Genomic DNA, 21,786 nt, shown 5'->3' on the forward strand with positions numbered 1-21,786 from the left:
TATGTATACATACGGTACGCATGGATACGCAGCCGTATATGCATATGCATACCTCAATGCGCGTGGCTAACCAGCTCGCACATGCGAACGGGCACATTCACGCCGCATAGCAGTACATATACCCCATTCGCCTACCAGCGCATACGCATTATACATACTTAACACTTTCGTACATACAATAATACATACCTCCAACACATGCGCGCTGCGCTGCAACACGCCATGCGAGCGCTTTGTAACGCTAAAAAGTGAGAGGCGAACTGCGTTGGTAAACTGCGTTGGTAAACTGCGTTGGTAAACTGCGTTGGTAAACTGCGCTGGTAAACTGCGCTGGTAAACTGCGCTGGCGAACTGCGCTGGCGAACTGCGCTGGCGAGTGAAGAAGCAGAGGGCGCAAGCTGGTCGATGTGGATTTCTAACTTCACGTTTGACATGGTTGACATATGACCCTTTAGCAATTGTGAATTTCAAATTTTTACCTCTTTTTTTTACCTCCTTTTTTGCCCTTTTTTGCCTTTTCAATTTCGCTGAATAGTTTCCCCGACCCGCATAACAAGGAAATAGCAAAAAGCAAAGTTTTGCTTCTGTAATGTGACAAATAAAGTTTTTGTTTCTTTTTTCTTCTTCTTTTTTCCTCTTCTTTTTCCTCTTCCTTTTCTTTTTCTTCTTTTTTTCATTTTTTTTTTTTTTTTTTTTTGTTTTTTTGGTTTTATGTACATGTACAAGTGTATGCATATAGCATATACATATAGATTTTTACATTTTTTTTTAAGTGACAATAATACATGTTGTAAGGAGAAGGAAAAAAAAAAAAAAAAAAAAAAAATCAAGATAACAGACGAAGAGAGAAATACAACCCTTTTGATGAGAATAATTAAAAATGTTCATCATAAATTGGTTAGTCATGAAGTGGGCGCAAAGGCATATGAGCAGGGGGTGGAAAAAGATGTTCCCCCGCTTGTTCGTTCGATTGAGCGTTTGCGCGTTGGGCAGCATGACCGCTTGTCACATCCTCTCACCCGCCGGCTCTCATCCGACACGTCTCATACCTTTGCGCGTCTCCCTCCCCCCTTCAGGTTTAGGGACATCTTGGCACATTTGGGCCTATCACAGAAGAGCGCAAGGATATTATTTTTAGGTACCACCGCTACACTCGTGAGGGGGTGTGCGCACACACATATGTACACGTGTGCATGTTTAAGGCAAAGCGGAACGGGCGCTGTGGCAGGCCTCCCCAGAAGGGAGAAGCGCCCACCGTTGCGCAGATTGAGCAACGAAAATGAACGCTAAACGATGAGTAATGTGAGAGAGGAGAGGTTAAATGGGCCATCGCTTCTTCACGCGCACTTCTCATCTGCCCCTCCCCCCCGCGCAGGCCTGGACAACGCCGGGAAAACAACCCTCCTGCACATGCTAAAAGACGACCGGGTGGCCCAGCACGTACCCACGCTGCACCCCCATTCAGAAGAACTAGTTGTGGGGAAAATAAGATTCAAAACATTTGACCTTGGAGGACATGAAACGGCCAGGAGAATCTGGAGGGACTATTTCGCAGCGGTGGACGCTGTGGTATTTATGATCGATACAACGGACAGGTCGAGATTTGATGAGGCAAGAGAGGAGTTAAAGCACCTCCTCGAAACGGAAGAGTTAAGTAACGTCCCCTTTGTTGTCCTGGGGAATAAAATCGACAAGCCTGATGCAGCTAGCGAAGATGAATTGAGGCAACATTTAAATTTATTTTCCAACCTGACTGTGCATAACATGAAGGGGAATTCGGGGGTGAGGCCAGTTGAGCTCTTCATGTGCAGCGTCATAAGAAGGATGGGTTACGCAGCGGCCTTCAAGTGGATATCGCAGTTTCTGACGTGATGAGTTTGCCTTTTAGCGGTGAGCGGGGCAGCCGAGGCACCACGGAGGAGGCGGCCAGAACGATAGACAACGCCAGGTTTGACAGCGCCGCGGATCAGCTGAGGATTAGGCGCTAATGGGCCCGACCGCCACCCACCTTCCACAACGTAGCACTCCCCCCATTGTTTAAACGTGTGTATATATGTATGTACCTGCGCATGAGCATTCGTTCACCCATGCACGTGCGCCCATATGTCCCCTCATGCGATTTGCGCACCCATTTTACAGCCACTTTGTTACATATCAAAACGCGTTCGTATATGCACAGACGCATGCATATATAGCCCATATGTTTATGTGTACAGAAACAAAAGGTTTAAAGTACATTATGAAAAAAAAAAAAAAAATTAGCCTTTTTTTTTTTTTATTTTTTTTTTTTTTTTTAAACCAACAATCTTTGTCTAATTTATTTAAAAAGGAGGATGAATGTCCAATCGGGGGAAAGGGGGGTACCCCTGTGCGCACGTACGTATGCACAAGTGCGTACCTTTGCAGGCAAGGCGCGCTCCTGGAGCGAATTTAGGCACCCCTTCATTTTTGACAAACGGAATGAGCTTTAACGTGTGTGAAAAGCGCACTCACGGGAGGATCAAAGTGGGCGCGTTGTGTAGGGTCTACGACGGGGGGTGTTCAAGGCGTAGAGGAAATAGCAAAATAAGGGAGAGGGGGGAGGTGCACAAAGGGGGCACGCGTAATGGTGTGCCAACTCATAGGCGAATCATATTCCTATAAATGTTCCCGCAGAGGAAGGGGCATAAACGGGGAAGTCAGCGCAAACAAATGGGCCATGCGAAGTATCTCCATGTGCTCACTTTTGCGATGCGATGCGATAAGCAATTTTTCAGCTAGCTACATGGTGACCATGGAAGAGTAACCCATCCCATGGGGCTTTATCGAAGTGGGAAAACCAACTGGGAAGAATGCTACACAAATTTTGTCGTAACATGGAGAGAGCTAACCACACGAAGAAACCCCCCTCCCCTGTGTCTAATCCTTCTCTACAGATGATAAAAAAACTACTTGTGAAAGATAGCCTTTTTCCTATTTTCCAGCGTCTTCATCATTTCCTGCACAAAAAAAAAAAAAAAAAAATTCCCTCCATAATGAACAAAATGGGTAAAATACACCTGAACGGTGCAGGCAAAATTTGGTGACCACTTTTTGCACACACGAGTGGACACATTGGTGTAGCTACACTGGTGTAACTTCAGCAGCGCGAAATGAAAAAAAATGGGTACAACTCTTTCCCCCCTTTTTTTTTTCTTTTTTTTTCTTTCCCTTTGGGGGATAAACCAAACGTGGTGATGATAACTTAACTTACCAAGTAATCCCCCCCGGATTCGCAGCTGTGGGATTCACTGGGCCACAACTTATACAGCTTGTTCAGCAAAGCGCAGTCCATTTTGTAACCTCCTTTAAAACCACCTAAAGCAGCTGAATTGCTACACTTCCCCTCTCCATGGTCTATGTACTTATCCAAAGTGGCACTTCCAGAGGTGCCCGTCTGAATGCCCGAAAGGTTAAAGTATTCGTGGTATACATACTGGTGCATGTCAAATTTTTTTAAATCGCGAAAATCGATGGAATTGTATACGTCCGATAATTTTTTGTTGTAAAACCCAATGACATGATTTTTGAAGCAGCTGACTGGAGTGCACTGGAAATTCTTTTCATTCATTTTGATGTCGTTTTTCATATATTTCGGCACAGGGATGTAGTACTCATTCTGCAGTATGTGTTGGAACGTTTGGTACGTGATGTCTTTGCTCATGAAGAGTAGGCCACTCCTTTTGAATTTGTGAAGCAGGTGGTCGTAATTGGGGAGTCCATCCCTGCTGTCCAAGCTGTTAATACGACTGGCACGTCTCAGTCGCACGAAGGGGTCATCCTCCCAGAAGGGGTCCCCCCCCTCAGCTGTTTCATCCACCTGAGGGGAAGATTGCCCTTTGAGTGAAGTTTTCCCATTCTGGTGGCCCTCTTCACTTAAGCAATGGGCTGCCATTTCAGCACTTTCCTTTTCACAAGCAGACGACAGACAGCCATGTAGGTAGAGTCGCCCAATTTCATCCCCAACCGCAGCGTTGTTGCCGAAGAATCGTACCACGTTGAAAAGGAACGTATACGAATTTATGTAGGTGTTGTATTGCCTTTTATTATTCGGGTCATTTCCATACAGGCAGAAACAAATGGGCGCGTCGTAAAAGAGGAAGTTTTTTACGGCCACACATTTGTTCAGTTCTTTGGAGACATCCTCGCAGAGTTTCCTCACCCGCTTTTCGTTTTTTTTTTTTTTTTTTTTTTTATTTCTTTTTCCCAACTTTGCTTTTTTCATTGTATCCAGGATGTGCTGCACTCCTCCCTGGTTGTACAGGCAGAGCAGCTCCTTCATCTTGTGCGCGTGTGTTAGGACCGACAGGGGGTATCTTCCCTTGGCGGTTTCTCCCCGTTTGGTGGCTGCTCCCACCTGTGGTAGATCTCCCCGGGGGGACTTCTTAAAATCGCCAATTTCTTCTGCCCCCTCATTCTGCACAAAATTACCAAAGGGGTCCACATTGCTTCCACTGCTTTGCTGCTCGCTCGGTTGATGATAGTCGTTCCCTTCCTCTACGTGTCCGTTTAATTCTCCCAGCGCGTCAAATGGGTAGCCCTCATTTGGGGACAAAAAGTTGGTGATCTGCCCGAATTGGTCGAAATCTGGGTCCACTTCGATGGGGGGTGCTTCCTCCTCTTCTACGTTGTTACTACGTTTGTGGCCGTTACGCTTTTCCTTCGCTTCCCCAAAGCTGTGAGTGACGCTTTCCTTCTCGCCCAGCAGGTTTAGCAGCAGTGCCGGAAGGTTAAAGGCGCTCTGTTCGTAAAAGAGTGTCTCACTGTGGTTAGGGAATTCGCGCCCATCGCCGTTGCCTCCGCTGCTATCTCCTCCACCGCTTCCCACCCTCTCGGGCGCCCCCTTGAGAATCCGACTGGGCTGCAAATTGGGCGAGTAGGTCACGTACGGACGGCTGTCCCTCACAAACTGGCTCCTCATCTGGTCAGTCAGCCCATAGGCAGACAGCGTCAAGTCGGCCACCGTTTGCACATAAAAAAATTTGTTCAGGTGAAAAGTGCAGAAGGCATATTTCCTTTCCCTAAAGAATGTCTTGTTCAGGTAATTTACATTAACGTAACTGCAATTGGGAACAAGATTGGTCTGAATGACGTCGTGCTTAAACTCGTCCCTTACATTATATTTTGCAAAGAGCTCGTAAAGGCTGTGCTTCGAGCAGAGGGTCTCACTGTTGCGGCACTGGGAGGGAGTCACTTTTTTGTTCTTCTCGTATATTTTGTTCTTTTTTCTGCTCTTTTTTATGCTCTTTTTTCTGTTCCCTTTTCCGTTTTGTTGTCCCCTCTCCGCGGTGCTTCCACTGGTGGGGTTTCTTCCCCTCTGGGGGTTGCCGCCCCGGGTCCACTCCTGCATCCGCTCGATGATCAAGTCCGACTGTTTCGGCGCACGCTTGGGGGGCTTTCCGCTGGCGCAGCTGCGGATGTTGCCTTCTCCGGGGGGGTCCCTTCGTGTGACACTCTTCGTTATACCCTGCGCGGTGCCCTGCGTGACGTCCTGCGTGAGGCTTTTCTCCCGATTTCCCCTTGCGCGTTCAGGTACCCCCTCCTCCTTTTCTTCTTCCCCCGAAGAAGCATCCTGGTTGGTCAATCTGTTCACCTCATTAGGTGCCTCCTCCTCGTTGCAGTTAGCAGGGGAGGGGCCTAAAGCGGGGAATCTACTACCGTGTCGACCCTGCGGGGGAATTGCATCTGGCGTTGTGAGAGACCCCCCGACGGGGTCACAGCAGGAAGACTGCCTATCCACCGGTAAACCCCTCACTTCCCCCGTTTTCTGATGAACATGGTCAGGCAACTCCTCAACCAGGGTGGCGGACGGCGAGTTAGACGAAGAGAGCTCCCTCTCAAGGCACCCCCTAATTTTGAAGACAAGCGTTTTGCTTAATTGGAACCCTTTCCTCAAGCTATAAATCTTTATGGCGTTTCTATTATTCTGCACGACTAGGATTTTGTCTCGACACATTAGCTTGAACAAGTGGTTTAGGCACTCGTAAGTTACGTTGTGGAAGGGAGACTCTGTGTGCTTTAACATTTCGTAATTGTCCTTGCTCAGTTGCAGGAAGTCAACATGGGGGGTGAACTTCCCCTGCTGCTCGGCATCCATCATTTCTATTTTTTTTTGGCTTTTTTTTTTGCTATTTTTTTCCTCCACCGTGGGGGAATGGACACCCCCTTCTACGCGGTCGACCCCGTTTGACATGATCCCTTCTAAATCGTTTGCATTGAGAAAGTTGAATTCGTCTTGCTGCTGCTCGCCGTAGATGTGTGGGTTTGGCGACCAGTCGGCAGACTGCGGCGGGGTTTCTCCAGGGCGTTGCTTCGTCTCTTCAGGGTGTTGCTTCGTCTCTTCAGGGTTTTGCTTCGCCTCTCCAGGGCGTTGCTCCGTGTCCGCGTCGCGCCGCTCCTCCCCACCGCGCCGCCTATTCTGCAACAGGTCGGCGAACCCGCCGAGCATCGCGGAGAGGCCCTCATTGCGGTAGGTGCTCGCCGCGTAGGGCCGATTTACGGGGAGCCACCCCTTCGCCTGCTCCTGAGGAAGGTTTCTCACGCACAAGTTGACGGGCGTGCAGAACAGTTGCCCCCCAGAGTTCGTGTGCAAAATGAACTGAACGTAGTCAAATTTGATCCCCACGATTTCTTGCCTCTTCACGGGGGGTCCCCTCCCTTCTGTGTTTTTTTTCTTCACAAAATATTTCCGCGTCCGGGTGCTCTTCCCGTCGAAGTAGAAGCGTTCCTCGAGGTGTTCCCCTATTGGGAGTGCCCCTATTGGAAGTGCCCCTATTGGAGGTGCCCCTCTGGGAAGTGCCCCCCTGAGAGCGCCCCCCTCAGCCTCTCCACTGCAGTACAAAACCGGCACACACAATTGCACGAATTTCATCCCATAGACCCCGAAAAATAAATTATACATGTTGCTGTTGATGGAACTGTATTTGGCGTGGTCGGAGATGAGTCTGATCGACTCCGTTTTGTTCTTCTGCATGGGGGTGAACTTGGCCGTGTCCACCAGGAGGGACTCCTCCACGTGCATCTTCACCGTTTTGTAGCTGAATATGTGGTTGAAGGGGATGTCCTCCCGCAGGTGCATGTGGTTTGCGAGGAGGGGTTCCACTTGGGGAGCTACCTCCACCTGGGGGGCCGCTTCCTCATCACCATCGTTATGCGAGCGTTGTAGAGGGCACTCCGCGGGTTGCTTGCCATTATCCCCCATGAGAGTGGCGCTCCCCCCTTGGGCGCACAATCTATCCAGAGAGAAATCGTGTTCCCGTTTGTCCTGACCGAGGGAAGAAGCAACTGCGTTGTTTACCTCCTCTGCGTGGGTAGAAGGAGGGGGGTGCCCCAGGTTGGAAGTCCTCTCTAAGGCTGCCCCCCCCCGGTTGGAGGTTCCCTCTAAGGGTGCCCCCCCCAGGTTGGAAGTCCTCTCTAAGGCTGCCCCCCCCAGGGCTTCCTTCCCCCCAAACGTGTAGTTGTAGGCAAAACTGAGGGCCCCATTTGTATAGGCCTGCATCCCCAAATCTTTGTAGCCCGTAAAGTCATCACGAATTGAAATCCTCCGTACGTAGACCAAGCTCTCATAGTAAGAAAAGGTAAGCAAATTGTATCTCGTCCTCTGCTCATAGCCGTTGTGTCCACCTGGGGGGATGGAGATCCACTCGATGTGTCTAAAATGAGATTCTGTGAATTCAGAAATGTTTAATGGGAAGAGAAAGACGGGTTCAAATTGGTTCCTTAGATCCCAAACTTCTATAACGTTAAAGGAAGCATTCACAGATGCAACGATAAAGGGGAAGTCTGGGTTCTTGGCAACTGCTGTGTAGCCTCTATTAAAATGGGATCTATTTTTATCTTCATACAATGCATTTTCTTGCTGTGTTTTCATTTCTAATGGAATGCCAGCCAAGAAATGATCTCGTGCCTTCTGCCCGATGGTCTTCTTGGACACTCTCTTGACGCCACTACTGCTTGTGTTAAACCGGGTGAGGAATTTCTCCCTTTTGTCATACACATATAAGCTGCGGCATCCCAGCAGGAGAGTGTTATCATCTTGGAGGTAGCACAGGCAGAGAGCAGTATCATATTTTTTGAAGTACCCCCCTCTCTTCTTCAACTCGACGATTTCTAGTAGGTTCGTTTCTAAGTCGTAGGAATACAAACTGTTGTAATTCCCCAGCAGGGTGCACCTCCCGTAGGACCACGTGCTCGGGCAGATTTGCATCAGCCGGTCAAACAGGAGGATGTCCTTGGCCACTTTTATCTTGTAGTCCAAAATGGGGAACGCCTCCTCACGCGCAGCGCACCTGTTCCTTTGCCATATATGGGAGGTGTGCCAATCGCCCTCATCGAGTTTTTCTCCCTCGTCGAGTTCTTCTCCCCCATAGAGTGGGCCCTCCTGCGCACCACCCCAAGGGAACCCCTCCCCCGGAGCGTACTGCACCTGGAAAATGACCAGCCCGACGTCATTCCGGGCATACACAACCGACTCGTTAATATTATTCGTGTCCGTTTTTATTTCCTTTATTTTTAAATACTTGCTGACAGCAATGGACTCCTTTTGACTCAACTCGGTGAAGCTTCTGTCCAGTTTGTAGAGGAGGTGATTCCCTTCAATTTTATAATCGTTTCGATAGGAGCGCTTTCGGTTGTACTCTTTGGCGAGCCCCAGCTTGTGTGAGTACCTGTAGTAGGTGGGCAGGAGTCCCCTCTCGTTCGCGTCGTAGTTCCCCGTGGACAGGTTCGTCGGCACGATGGTCACCTCGTTGTCGAACTGGAGCTTCAGGTTCACGGGCAGGTACTCGCCGGGGGGGGGGCTCCCCCCAGGGAAACCGCTCCCCCCTGGCAGACCACTCCCCCCTGGCAGACCACTCCCCGCCGCTTGATCGTAAACACACTCGCCAATTTGCGCCTCCATCAGCTTCACTTCATTATTGTAGAACCCGCCGGGCATCACCAAAACGGGGCACTTGACGTTGACGCGAAGGTCGTATGCGTACCTGCTGTCCAGGTGCATGCTCTTGTCTATGTAAAAGGTGGCCAGGGTGTTAACCACGTCTAGTGATGCCCGCACCCTGGTGTGGTCTCTGCGGATTTCCCTCTCGTAATGGCGCGAGTTGCGCAGGAAGTTGATGCAGCTCCGTATTGCCCTTTTCCTGTCGCCGACTGCCCCGCTCCAGCGGTGCGTCTGACTTTTACTCGAGTTGTCCCCTCTCTTGGGGAGCGTTCCATCTGCGCGCGTTGGGGGAGCCTCGCCATGTTCATCCGGATTTGAGTCCGCATCTGTGTAGTAGCAGTCGTCACGGTAGTCCTCCCCATCGTCGTCCTCCTCCTTCTCCTCCTCCACATCATCCTCATCGTCTTCAACCTCGGCGTCCTCCCCATCGTCCTCTTCCCCCCCTTCCTCGTTCTCCTCCTCGTCTCCCCCTCCATCCCAGTCGCGCCCCTTCGCCTTCCCCCGAGTCGAATGCTCAGTCGAGGCCACCACATGGTACACCTTATCGTTCGCGTGGAAATTTTTAATTTCATTTAGTATGTTAGCATTTAGCGCGTCGTACACCATGTGTGGGTTTTCCACCGGCCTGCAATTTAGCGATGCTATTCCTTCCTCCTTTCCTCGGTCTGTGTGCTTAAGCGGGGTTAGCGCCACCTCTATCTTGTTTGGCTCTCCATAGATCTTCAGCCTCTGCAGGGGGTAGAAGTACAGGTTCAGCCTCTCCTCCATTCTGCTCCAGCGGCTGCCACAGCTGCTACCGCTTCTGCCGCCACTTCTCCGGGGGTGAAGTGCCTATCGATCTGGTAGCCACTAACTACTGCCCCTTAGCTGCTCGCAACTACCTATGTAGTACCATCCCCCCCTTTTTTTTTTTGCGCACATCGCGGGGAGAAAAAGCGAACGGCACACTGGGCCGCATGTCTGCTTTGTCGCGCCTCTACCACGTCTGAACGAGGCCATAAAAAAGGACCTACAGGGACGATCGGACTTCCCCTCACCGAAGCGCTGAAAAATCCTCCACTTCCTACAGGCACAAATTTGAAAGTCGCTTCAGATTCTGCCGCTTCCTTTTTTTTCATTATATTGGTATCGTGTTAAGAAGAGGTAAGGTTTCAACTGCGTAAAATCCCAAAGGGGCGCTCTGTGTTTTTTTTTTTTTTTTTTTTTTTTTGCGATCTTACAGATGGCTTTCCCTCAGTGGGCTCTAAACTGGTTCCTTTTCTCTACTGAAAGATTTGTTCGCATTAAAGTGTCCATTGGGAGTTTTTTTTTTTTTTTTTTTTTTTTTTGCCCCAGTTTGTGCATTTGCTGGGCGGAACGCCTGAACGGTTAGCAGAAAGAAAAAGGGGAAAAAAAAAAAGAACAAAAATAAATAAAACAATTTCGTTACATCACCGAGGGGATAAAAAGCGAAGCAGAAGCAGCTTCCGAAAGGTGCATCCCGATTAGCACAATTGAAGGAAAACTGTTAGAGGGGGGGTGAATCATGCCCGCGCGCGTGCGCATCTGACTTTCTTTACGCAATGTTGTCACTTAGGATGAAGGAGCTGCGGCAGCACAGTACATAGTGCACATAGTGACAACCTCCACGTGGATGTTCTTTTTCTTTTCCTTTTTGTAACTCTCCAGCGAAATGAACGAAAAAGTGGCAAGGGCTGACACGAGATGTAGAAAGCGCGCTCGTCTGGAAGGGCACACTGTCCAAGTGGGGGGTCATTAAGAAAGGGCTTTACCGTGGGGGTACTTGTCCCGATAAACTGTGTGTAGTGACAACAGTAGTCTACACCATCAGATATCCACTGACGTGATGTCTCTCCTTTTTAAAGAACCGCTTTTGTTGGCCCATTCGATAGAGCACGATTGGAGCATTCGCACTGAAACAACCACCAGAGCAGTTGTGTCGGGGGAAGCTTCCAAAGAGGGAGGCCCCACGTTATCGAGAAAAAGGAAAATCGTAAATTCTGCACTTGGGGGGTAACCATTTCACAGTTAAAAGGAAAGAAAAAAAAAGAGCAATTCCGTGTGCATAGGGAAATAATGCAATGTGTCTTTATCTTCGCTCAGTTAGCTAATCATTCGTGTCACCACAAGGCACATGTTCACAAAGGGTGGAGGATTACATGTGATGAGGGAGGCATCCTTGGTGGGTACACAACTGAAAAGCTTCATTCGAAATTGTCGCATGTGCCGGTGAGCGGAATTTATTTTGTTTTATTTTATTGTATTTTATTTTTATTATTTTTCTCGTTTTGACCTGGTCGTTTTTGCCCACCCCTGTGAAAAATAACTACCACAGTAACGTTAAGAGGAGGATTGTTTTGTCCCTCCCCGTCGGTTCATTCGATTCCTTCACTTTTACGAACCTGTGCTGAGGTGACACAACTTTTGTGGAGCTATTCGGGGGCGCATCCACGCATAGCCATATGAGCACATGGGCATATACGCATATGTCCCTACGCACTTGGACATTTACGCACATGTCCCTACACACATGTGTACACAGGGGGGCGGATGTCGCGCTTCCCCCCGAGAACGCCCTTCACGTGGGGGAAGAATAAAAAGAGGGTATCCCCTTAATTTCCCATTTGGGGAACTGCCAAAAGGGGGAAGCTACGGTCTACCCGTTTTAAGCAAAAATGTTCATAGCTGGAAAAAAAAATGATCAAAAAATGGCACCCATAAAGATCAAGCACACATCCTACAGTTGCGAAGTTGGCTAGCTGTATGGAGTTTTTTTTTTTTTTTTTTTTTTCCCTGACCTGTTCAGAATAAAATTTGCAATACAATGAAATTAAAAAAAAAAAAAAAAATTTGATCACGTTTGAGGCGCACACAGATTGGGTTCCCCAGCGGACACTATTTCCCCTCTCAATTTTTGGAAAACGTGCAAGCATGCAATAATGAAGCAAAGTTGAGCGATGAGCAGCACTTCTACATGTATGTGTGTGCGCTGCCCCCCCGTAGGTGCCGCTTAACTGATTAACCGATTAACAGATTTTTTTTTTTTTACCCCCTCCCCGCGCATACCTTTTCGCCATCTTACCTCTAAAGGTGTGAGATTATTACTAGAAACGAATCGTACACATGTAGACGATCAGCTCCATTAGGTATTCCATACAGAGAGGAAAAAAAAAAAAAAAAAACACAGGGATATAGGCCCCTTCAAACGATATCTCATACTTTCATACAAACGATGGTGCGCTATTCGCGTGGTTTCCTTTTGTCCCTCTTGGGGGCGCTCATCACTTTAGTTGGTCATGACCACGGGGGGGTCTTCTTCCCAGTTGCCAAGTGCAACATCCGTGTGCTCAACAAAGGAAAGGGGGGGCACAAGACGAGTAGCAAGAATGTGCAGCACCACCTGGGGGTGAGCAACCCGACGGAGGTGGGGAAATTCAGCGCAGTTGAGAAGGGGGATACGCAGGGGGAGGGCAACGTGGAAGACGAGTTGGAGGACAAGCAGGGAGACGAAGCAGTAGACAAAGTGGAAGACAAAGTGGAAGACAAAGTGGAAGACGAAGTGGAAGACGAAGTGGAAAACGAAAAGGAAGACGAAGTGGAAGACGAAATGGAAGACCAACTGGGAGACGAAGTGGAAGACGAAGTGGAAGACCAGCTGGAGAGCCGATTCGGAGTAGAAAAGTCCAGAAGCAGCTCCCGAGGGGTAGGACACCTCAGTGATGTTTCACCACACAACTGGAGAAAATCATTTGAGGATGAAATGGACGAAGAGAACAACCTACATGAGCCCCCCTCAAATCACTTCACCTTTTTCGAGTCGACGAATGAGAGGGCGATAAAGGAGGTGGACTCTTTGTCCCAGCCAGGTAGGCAGTAGATTCTGAGCAATGTGCATGTGGCTACAATGTGGTTGCACTGTGTTTATAATATGTTTACAATATGTGTTGATCCACCGTGCATTGCTCCCCCCTGCGCTGCCACCCCCCGTGCAGACCAGCAGAACCTGCTGCAGCAAAACCTCAAGTGGGTGCAGATGCCCAACATCAACATTTCCTGCAGAGAAACAGGGTGCCCCAAGACGTACCAGATGTGCGTCCCCTTCTCTTACGACAGCGCAAACTTCGACGGAAAAAGGCTCATGGAATTGATCCCTTCTTCCAATGTTTCGAGAGTAAATGGGTTCAGATTCAGCAACGAAAATGGTATAGAGGATGACAGAAAATACCTCCTTGTTTATTCTTGCGTTTGCAAAAAGTTCACTTCGGAAGGCTCCTGTGACGAATCGGTGGAGTAGCTCTCGCGCCATGCGCTGGTAAAGCGGTTCTAGCGAGCCTAGCCATTTTGCACATTTCGCACATTACGCTTGCAAAAAAAAGAAGAAAAAAAAAAAAAAAAATCAATTTGCGATGAGGTGAGACCGGGGAGGAACTCGCGCCCATTCCCATCATTCGTTTGAATGCGCTACGGGGGCTACCCGTTTGGGGGTGCCTTCTCTGTTGACCACCACCCACGTGCATCTACTTCTTTTTTTTTTTTTCCTTTTCTCTCCCCCCCGTTGCACCTAAACTGAACAGTATCAAATGACGAACGAAAAGTTGCTTTAATGTAAGTACCGCTAGGACGGTGAGTTGTCTACTGCCGCCCTCACTTCGGTTGGGAGCGGCTAAACGGGCAACATCCCAGTGAATGGATGCTAGACGCGCAACTTCCCAACGAATAGATGCTAAACACACAACTGCGAAGGCAGACGTGGAGAGCTCTTTTGCGAGATGCCAGTTGTAGTGGGGGCACCATTAAGGTGGGGCGGGCGTTCATTGGGGAAAAGGGCGCATAAGTGAAAGAAGTCGGGATGAACGAAGTCGCAATGAAAGGTCAACGCGGCTGAAATGAACAGTGGATGGAGCTCTCACCAAAAGAGGGGCAATCACCGCAAAGGTGCAGACAGAGACGGTGGGTCGACCCATGCCTCAGGGGGCGCGTACCACTCTGTATGCATATTCACTATATGATGGGGAAAAAAAAAAAAAAAAATTCCGCCTCGCCTCTACCCTTTCTGGGCGTGCGGAAAGGGTCCCCTGAGGACCCTCGTCAAGCGAATTAGGATTCTACGTTTCCAGGTTGCTGATCGCTCTCAAGATGTACTTGCCTGTAAAATGAACGGGATGGCGATGTGCAGGTGGGGGGGAGGAAAAAGTGTCTACAAGTGGCAATTATGTGAGCAGTGCTTCTACCCCCCCTGGGGGGGGTTGAAGAAGGCCCTACCGTACGTCTCGTCCTTAAGCTTGTCGACGTTCTCTATGATCGTTTTGATAATTACGGTTCTCTCCTTCCGCCTGCACGTGGTCAGCAGTTTCTGCATCATGAAGTTTCCGTAGCAGTCTTTACAAATGGCGATGATGCTGTCGTTCCTGGGGGGGGGGGGGTGATCACGTGGTGAGGTAGTTAGAGTTGGCAGGAGGAGTGGTGAAGCGAGTGAAAAGGCGGCGTACTAGTGTAGTGCGGGGTGGCCACATCACGTGTTGGAGGACCCAATGGGGAGTGTGCTTTCCCCCAAACTGTCTCTCCCCCAGGGGCACACCGCCCGCTGCAACGCTGCGTCACCTACCCATCCGAAATGTCACTCACAATTTTCTTGATGATTTTTTTTTTATATTTGTATTCCTTTTTGAGGAGGATCTTCTCGATGATGTTGCTGCGGGGGGGAGGCGGAAGGGGAAAATAAAAAAAAAAAAATAAAAAAAAAAGGAGTCCATTTTGGCGGCATTATACACGATAGCATATTGATACGATCTGCTACTCTTGCACAGGTCTGTGGGCCCCCCCTTGGGACCACCGCCACCCCCCAGCAGATCACTTTACGCCCATCCGGTGAGCCCACTTACCAGGCATACTTGTGAGCAGCCAACTTGTAAATATCGGTGACAATCTCATCGGTGATGGTGAACCTGACTGCATCGTCCGAGTGCTCAAAGCACTTTTGAATGACGTAATTGCCATACCTGTTTTTAATTAAATGTATCTTCTTCACAATTTTCTCATTGAGCCTGTTTATCTGGTTGGCACTCCCAATTTCGTAAATGCGTTGGACGATTCGACACCCATACGCATGGGAGCTTAAAAAAGGCAAGTACTCCTCAATATTACTTATGATGGTGTCTATGTGTCCAGATGGCAACACTTCGATGCACTTCTGTATCACGTGGTTCCCATTTTGATGGCAGATGTAGGTAATTAAGTCATTCTGTAGCTCTTTAAAAATTTTACTCTTGTACTCATTGCCCAGAGATTCCAGCGACTTCTGTATGAGTCTACACCCATATGTGTGGAGAGAGAGGAAGCTGGTCTGTTTGAGGAACTCATCTGTGAAGCGCTCCTTATATGTATCATCACTTAGGTCGAATACACTTTGGGCAACGTAACTTCCGTAGACGTCTGGGCATAGGGACGCTGCATCTAGTAGGAGCGATTTTTGTATTATCCTTTTTTCCTCTGTGTTTTCGCTCTCCTTCATCTTCTTTATTATGTATTCGCACCCGTTCTTGTGGAAGCACAGGAAGAGGATGTCGCGCATGAGTTTCTCCCGACCGGCGTTCCCCCCCGCGGGGGGGGTAGCGGCATCGAGATTTTCACTGCCTAACGACCATTCAGCTTCGCCTACATTTGCGGCGCCTTCATCTGCTGAGCTTCCCTCCGTGGCGTCTGGACCATCTTCGCCTACATTTGCGGCGCCTTCATCTGCTGAGCTCCCCTCCGTGACGTCTAAATCAGCTGCGCCCCCCTCGAGCAGAAAGGCAAAGTGCTCCCCCGTGAGGGGCGTCGGCAGGCACAGCACCTCCGCGCTGGCAGCGGGACTGCCCTCGTAGGTGATCGAGCACGAATGCAGCTTCTGCAGGTAGTCCAATTGATCCTTTAGGGGAAACTCAATCATTATGTGGTTCAGCTCATCGCTCGGGAGGGACTCATCAAGGAAGGCAGACTCCATCCTTTGGGAGAAGCCGGCGGAGGGGCACTGCGTGTAGTTGCGGTCGCGCCTGGTTACTTTTGGTGGAGAGGGGGAGGCGAAGAGGAGGACATCGCACGGAGTTGGAGGAGTGGCGCTCCGAAGGTAAACGCGCAACGGGGAGGTGGCGCAGGTGAGGGGGGAGAGGAAATCTCCTTGATGGCACAGGTGAGGGGGGCGAGTGAATCTCCTTGGAGGCAAAACTTGGCCAACCAGTGACCTTCCAATGGGGAAAAGAAAAAAACAGAATAAAAAAAAAGGGCAGATCTGCAGCCACGAGTGGGCTCCTCACAAACACATACAAATATACATGGGCGTATGTGTACACATTCCCACAGAGGGGCGAATCAGCCCACGAGGGGGACTTCTCTGCGGGGGAGACTTCTCTCCTGGGCAGACTTCTCTGATGGGGAGGCTTGTTCCCCCGCGATGGGATAAATGCAAACGAAAGGAGATGCCCAAGGGGCGGTCTGCCAGCTGGACAACGTGGCTATACGAAGACAAACGCTGCGCTCGTTGGTGGTTCCCCACGAAGGAACGCGAGTGAAACTAAGACAGGGGGGGAATGTACACTATGGGGGATTGAAAAAAAAAAAAAAAAAAAAAAAAATTAAATCAAATCAAATCAAATCAAATCAAATCAAATCAAATTAAATTAAATTAAATTAAATTAAATTAAATTAAATTAAATGAAATGAAATGAAATGAAAGGGAAATTATCTTTTACGCAATGAGGTCACGACATGCCTGGATTACAGTTCAAAGCTTATCATGTAACGGTCAGGGTTAACTGATGTGCAGGCGGCAAAATGGGTCACCTCTTCTTGTGGGAGAGTTGGTAATGCGGGGGGTCGAGCATTGGGCCATGCGCATGGGAGCCGCATCCCCTGGTTCGCCTCAAAATGGGCACAAAAATGGGCGCAAAATTTGTAGTCAATTGCTGCGTCTCAGGCTTCGCTGCAGACTCACCTGACTTTCTCTATTTTTCGAAGGGGCATGCAACGTGGGCTTTTGCAGCAGCGTCAATGCGGTGGCAACTTGGCATCACTGTAACATCGCTGCAACATCACTGTAACTTCACTGTAACTTCCCTGTGGCATCAGTGTGGCTTTATTTTTCCACTGTGTAGCCGCTGCATGTTCGCTACTGTTTGACCAACTTCTGGCCCCTCGGCCCCAGCCTAACGGCAGAGAAAACAGCGGGAGCCCGCACCAGGGCCGAAGCAACCTGGCCGCCCCTGACCGCATCAGTTTTTATGCCCTGCATAAATCGCATGCACACATGGCTGGGGAAGGCTCCCCCTTCTCTGCGAGCACCCCCAGTCAGGCTCGGTTTTTCGAACGGAGGTGGGGCCTGCCGAAGTTGTCCGAACGAGCACGTCATGGAAGAACCCCACGTGCATGTGCCATGTGTGCTGTGTGATCTGTGGTGTGTTTTGTCCTTTTTCATTGGAGAAAGCGCAGTGGAATAATTTTTTTTTTTTTTTTTTTTTTTTTTCCCTATATACTGCCAATTCAGCATGCACTTTTATTTCCAAAATGTGAAAAATGGGAAGAACAAAAAATTTGCATTCGCGTGAATGAGAGGATCACCTGAGGGGAATTCCCCACTTGCAGAGTTGCGCCTTAGCGGGGGAGAGCGGCAGGAAGGGGCGAAGAAAAAAAAAAAGACGTAAAAAAAGGCGAAAAAGTAACTTCTCACTGATTGGACGTGTCCCCATGTATACTTTGCCCTTAACCCGCATGCACACAAACGGTTAAGCTCGCGAAGGTGTGCGCGTTTACACGCCTGTCGTCTTTTTTGGGGCTTCCCCCCCCATGTGACAACAACAACGGCGAGTGTGTAGAAGGAATTCATCGAAGAAAGAAGCAAAAGAGAAATAGGGGCAGTTCCTCTTTTTTGAAGAAGGGCATCCATATGTGGGGAACTCCCCCTTTGCTCGAATTTCCCCATTTTTTTTTTTTTTTTTTTTTTTTTTCCCTTTTCCCCCCCGCGCGAGGAAATCCAGCCAACAGTCACGTTTGCCATGTAACACATTAAATTGTATCCCCCTCGAACATTTTTCTTCTTCTTCTAAATTTGGGTCATCAAATGGGCGGGGAACTGCTCACAAAATTGGCTGCAAATGCTTTTCCAACAGGACATTGTTCTTCTCACATGAACGAAGCGGAGTGAGGGGGCTCCCCCCATGGGACAAAAAAAAATAAATAAAATAAAAAAATAAAATGTAATATAATAACTTCCTCAGGGTGAGAAGCAAAACCTTTCATTAAAAATTGGCATAAAAACGGGAATCATTCGGCACGCAAAAAAAAGGGGTATGTAGTGTGCCCATTTTTATAACCCCCCTGTTTCTCCCCCCCTCCTTCCGCATGGCAATTGTCTAAAGCGGCACGTTGCTGCGCCTTTCCCATTCAGAAGCTAGCTCGTGACCCACTTGCATTGCAGCATTTTTGTGAACAGCCAAGCGAATAGGTAAAAAAAAAAAATGATCACAGTTATATGCACACATCTTCGCTCTCGAGCAAGCGGGGAGAAACGCACACGGGGGGGAAACTCTCACGGGGGGGAAACGCACACGGGGGGGAAACTCTCACGGGGGGGAAACGCTCACTGGGGGGAAATGCTCACTGGGGGAAATCCCTCACTGGGGCGGATTTGCCACTCGCTTAAAAGCGGCCGCTCCTCCCCCACGTGACCAGATGGCACGTCGGACTTCATTACACCTCCGCTTTGAACGCGCACACAAAGGGCCACAAAAAAAGGGGCAACTCTGGAAGTATTCGACTTTGCGCATGTGAAGCGAGCGGAGCGACAATTCGAATGTGGCCTCAGTTTTTCTCCCCGTTATTTCGACGGCAGTACGCTCGCGAAGCGCAATTTTGTCGCCGCGAAGAAAAACCCATTCAGGGTGAACCACAAACGGGAGCAAATAACGGCTGAACGAGCGTGGCTTTCTCCCAAAGTGGTATGAAAAAAAAAAAAAAAAAAAAAAAAAAAAATATGCACTCCCCATTTTGCAGTTTTACCTTACATCACGTAGTGTAAAATAGGTTCTTGCTCCACCGCCTAACAAAACACGAACATTTTTGTTGAGGCAAAATTTGTACCCTTCCATAGGGAGTCCACTTTTGGAGTGGGCACCGTAGTCACCATCACACCCAGTGGAGCTATATAACGGCGCGTCGCATCGCGGTGTATGCATTCTTTTCACCGCACCAGTTGATTCCTACGCGGCACCTGCGCGCACCCCACCACATAACGAAGTAGGAGTAACCGCTTAACCCATGGAGGACCTTTCAGATGTATTTGACATTTACGCCATCTGCGCATGCTGCAAGGTCGCCCCCACCAGTGAAGGGACAAAGAATGAACCGTTCAGCCCGCGGACCTTTAGGGGTCTGGGCAATAAGGGGACTCTCCCATGGAAATGCAACTCCGTCGATATGAAGTACTTCAGCTCGGTGACGACCTACGTGGATGAGTCAAAGTATGAGAAGCTAAAGTGGAAGAGGGAGAGGTACCTACGAATGGAAGCCTCACAGGGGGGGGGTGACAACACAAGCGGTGGTGACAACACACACGGTGGTGACAACGCCGACAAGCTGCAAAACGTCGTGGTCATGGGGAGAAGCAGCTGGGAGAGCATCCCCAAGCAGTACAAGCCGCTCCCAAACAGAATCAACGTCGTGCTTTCCAAGACGCTAACAAAGGAAGACGTGAAGGAAAAGGTCTTCATAATTGACAGCATAGATGACCTACTGCTGCTCTTAAAGAAGCTGAAGTACTACAAATGCTTCATCATTGGGGGAGCACAAGTTTATAGGGAATGCCTAAGTAGAAACTTAATCAAGCAGATCTACTTCACGAGGATCAACGGCGCCTACCCGTGTGACGTCTTCTTCCCCGAGTTTGACGAAAGCCAGTTTCGGGTGACGTCCGTCAGTGAGGTGTACAACAGCAAGGGCACCACTCTGGACTTTTTGGTTTACAGCAAGGTGGGGGGGGGAGTTGACGGGGGCGCCTCCAACGGGAGCACTGCGGACAGCGCTTCGGAGAACTGCAATGCGTTGAACTGCAATGCGCCGAAATGTAGCGCCCCGAACTGCCGCTCCCCCAATGGGGGGACCGCACAGCAGGGCGAATGGGGAAAGGGCCCCGCCGCGTGCCCGTGGCAGAAGAACAACGCCGAGGCAGAGGAAGACGACCTCGTGTACTTCAGCTTTAACAACAAAGTGGGGGAGAAAAACCCGGAGCACCTGCAAGATTTTAAAATTTACAACAGCCTGAAGATTAAGCAGCACCCAGAGTACCAATACCTAGGCATCATATACGACATCATCATGAATGGAAACAAACAAGGAGACAGAACAGGTGTGGGAGTGATGAGCAAATTTGGCTACATGATGAAATTTAATTTAAGTGAATACTTCCCCCTATTAACAACAAAGAAGTTATTTTTGAGGGGAATAATTGAGGAACTGCTTTGGTTCATTCGAGGAGAAACAAACGGAAACACTTTGTTAAATAAAAACGTGAGGATATGGGAAGCAAATGGAACGAGGGAGTTCCTCGACAACAGGAAATTATTCCACAGAGAAGTGAATGACTTGGGGCCCATTTATGGCTTCCAGTGGAGACACTTCGGTGCTGAATACACAAATATGCATGACAATTACGAAGATAAAGGTGTAGACCAATTAAAAAATGTTATTCATTTAATAAAAAATGAACCAACAAGTAGGAGAATTATTTTGTGTGCATGGAATGTAAAAGATTTGGATCAAATGGCTTTACCTCCTTGTCATATTTTATGCCAATTTTACGTTTTCGATGGGAAACTATCATGCATTATGTACCAGAGGTCTTGTGACTTGGGTCTTGGGGTCCCCTTCAACATCGCTTCGTATTCCATATTCACACACATGATTGCGCAGGTGTGCAATTTGCAGCCTGCACAGTTCATACACATTTTGGGCAACGCGCACGTCTACAACAACCATGTTGACAGCTTGAAAGTGCAGCTGAACAGGATCCCCTACCCGTTCCCAACGCTTAAACTGAACCCGGAGGTGAAGAACATTGAGGATTTTACCATTTCGGATTTCACAATAGAGAATTACGTGCACCACGATAAAATCGCCATGGAGATGGCCGCCTAGGCTCGTCAAAAAAAAAAAAAAAAAAAAAAAAAAAAAAAAAAAAAAAAATACTTTTATAGCTAGCTAGCGAAGTGTTATTGCTGTTCAGGCGGTTTGGGCGTGGCGCCGCGCGGGCAACCTCGCCGCTTCATTTGGCCCATTTGCCATCCTGGCATTCTGCTGCTCTTCCAGTATGCCTTATTTTACCCCCCAAAAAAGGACCACCTTGCAAATACATCGCATGGACAAACCGTGATGCCCAATTCGTGCAAAACGAAACGCTCGAGCGGGCGAAATAACCCCGGGCAATTTTCGCCACACCAAGAGGGAGCTTTAAGACAATTCCCCCAAACGGAAATGGCAACCACGCCCTTATCGCTGATGGAAGGGGCATCCCTTTTGTGTTTCCCCCTGCTTTTTTTTTTTTTCCCTTTACTCCCGCTAAGCAGCTTGCCAAATCGGCAGCCCCTCCAACTTGTTATGCAAACGTAGGGACATATACACATGGCGTTGTATCCCCAGGGTGGAGGCAACCCCAATCGCGCCTGCTTTGCAGAAAAAAAGGCAAAATTGCAAAATGCTTAGTACAAATGACGAGAGTTAATTCGAATTCTAAGTTTTTGTTTCTTCTTCTGTTCGCCCCCGCTGCTAGCGCCGGGGGGTGCCGCTTGCACAGGTGATACACACAG

At 48.9% G+C, this 21,786-nt stretch overlaps 5 protein-coding genes across 5 annotated transcripts; 3 read left to right on the top strand and 2 right to left on the bottom strand.

Moving 5' to 3' along the window:
- Positions 1-880: 880 nt before the first annotated feature.
- PVX_089930 (small GTP-binding protein sar1, putative) lies at positions 881-1,872 on the top strand (the record flags this gene model as incomplete). The annotated part of the gene is made up of 3 exons (XM_001615028.1): positions 881-909; positions 1,077-1,138; positions 1,376-1,872. 3 exons carry the CDS (start codon positions 881-883, stop codon positions 1,870-1,872), a joined length of 588 nt encoding a protein of 195 aa, XP_001615078.1.
- Positions 1,873-2,927: 1,055 nt separating this feature from the next.
- Positions 2,928-9,724, bottom strand: PVX_089935 (hypothetical protein, conserved; the record flags this gene model as incomplete). The annotated part of the gene is made up of 2 exons (XM_001615029.1): positions 2,928-2,978; positions 3,233-9,724. The coding sequence occupies 2 exons, from the start codon at positions 9,722-9,724 to the stop codon at positions 2,928-2,930; spliced, it is 6,543 nt and encodes a 2,180-aa protein (XP_001615079.1).
- A 2,173-nt stretch (positions 9,725-11,897) lies between these two features.
- Positions 11,898-13,323, top strand: PVX_089940 (hypothetical protein, conserved). The gene is made up of 2 exons (XM_001615030.1): positions 11,898-12,822; positions 12,949-13,323. The coding sequence occupies exons 1-2, from the start codon at positions 12,189-12,191 to the stop codon at positions 13,248-13,250; spliced, it is 936 nt and encodes a 311-aa protein (XP_001615080.1). The 5' UTR covers positions 11,898-12,188; the 3' UTR covers positions 13,251-13,323.
- Positions 13,324-14,061: 738 nt separating this feature from the next.
- On the bottom strand, positions 14,062-15,938 carry PVX_089945 (RNA-binding protein of pumilio/mpt5 family, putative; the record flags this gene model as incomplete). Its single annotated transcript, XM_001615031.1, has 4 exons — positions 14,062-14,102; positions 14,219-14,364; positions 14,562-14,648; positions 14,839-15,938. 4 exons carry the CDS (start codon positions 15,936-15,938, stop codon positions 14,062-14,064), a joined length of 1,374 nt encoding a protein of 457 aa, XP_001615081.1.
- A 3,305-nt stretch (positions 15,939-19,243) lies between these two features.
- PVX_089950 (bifunctional dihydrofolate reductase-thymidylate synthase 1, putative) lies at positions 19,244-21,123 on the top strand (the record flags this gene model as incomplete). Its single annotated transcript, XM_001615032.1, has 1 exon — positions 19,244-21,123. The coding sequence occupies one exon, from the start codon at positions 19,244-19,246 to the stop codon at positions 21,116-21,118; it is 1,875 nt and encodes a 624-aa protein (XP_001615082.1). The 3' UTR covers positions 21,119-21,123.
- Positions 21,124-21,786: the final 663 nt, after the last annotated feature.

This window comes from Plasmodium vivax, chromosome 5 (assembly GCF_000002415.2).
Source record: "Plasmodium vivax chromosome 5, whole genome shotgun sequence".
NCBI lineage: Eukaryota > Apicomplexa > Aconoidasida > Haemosporida > Plasmodiidae > Plasmodium > Plasmodium vivax.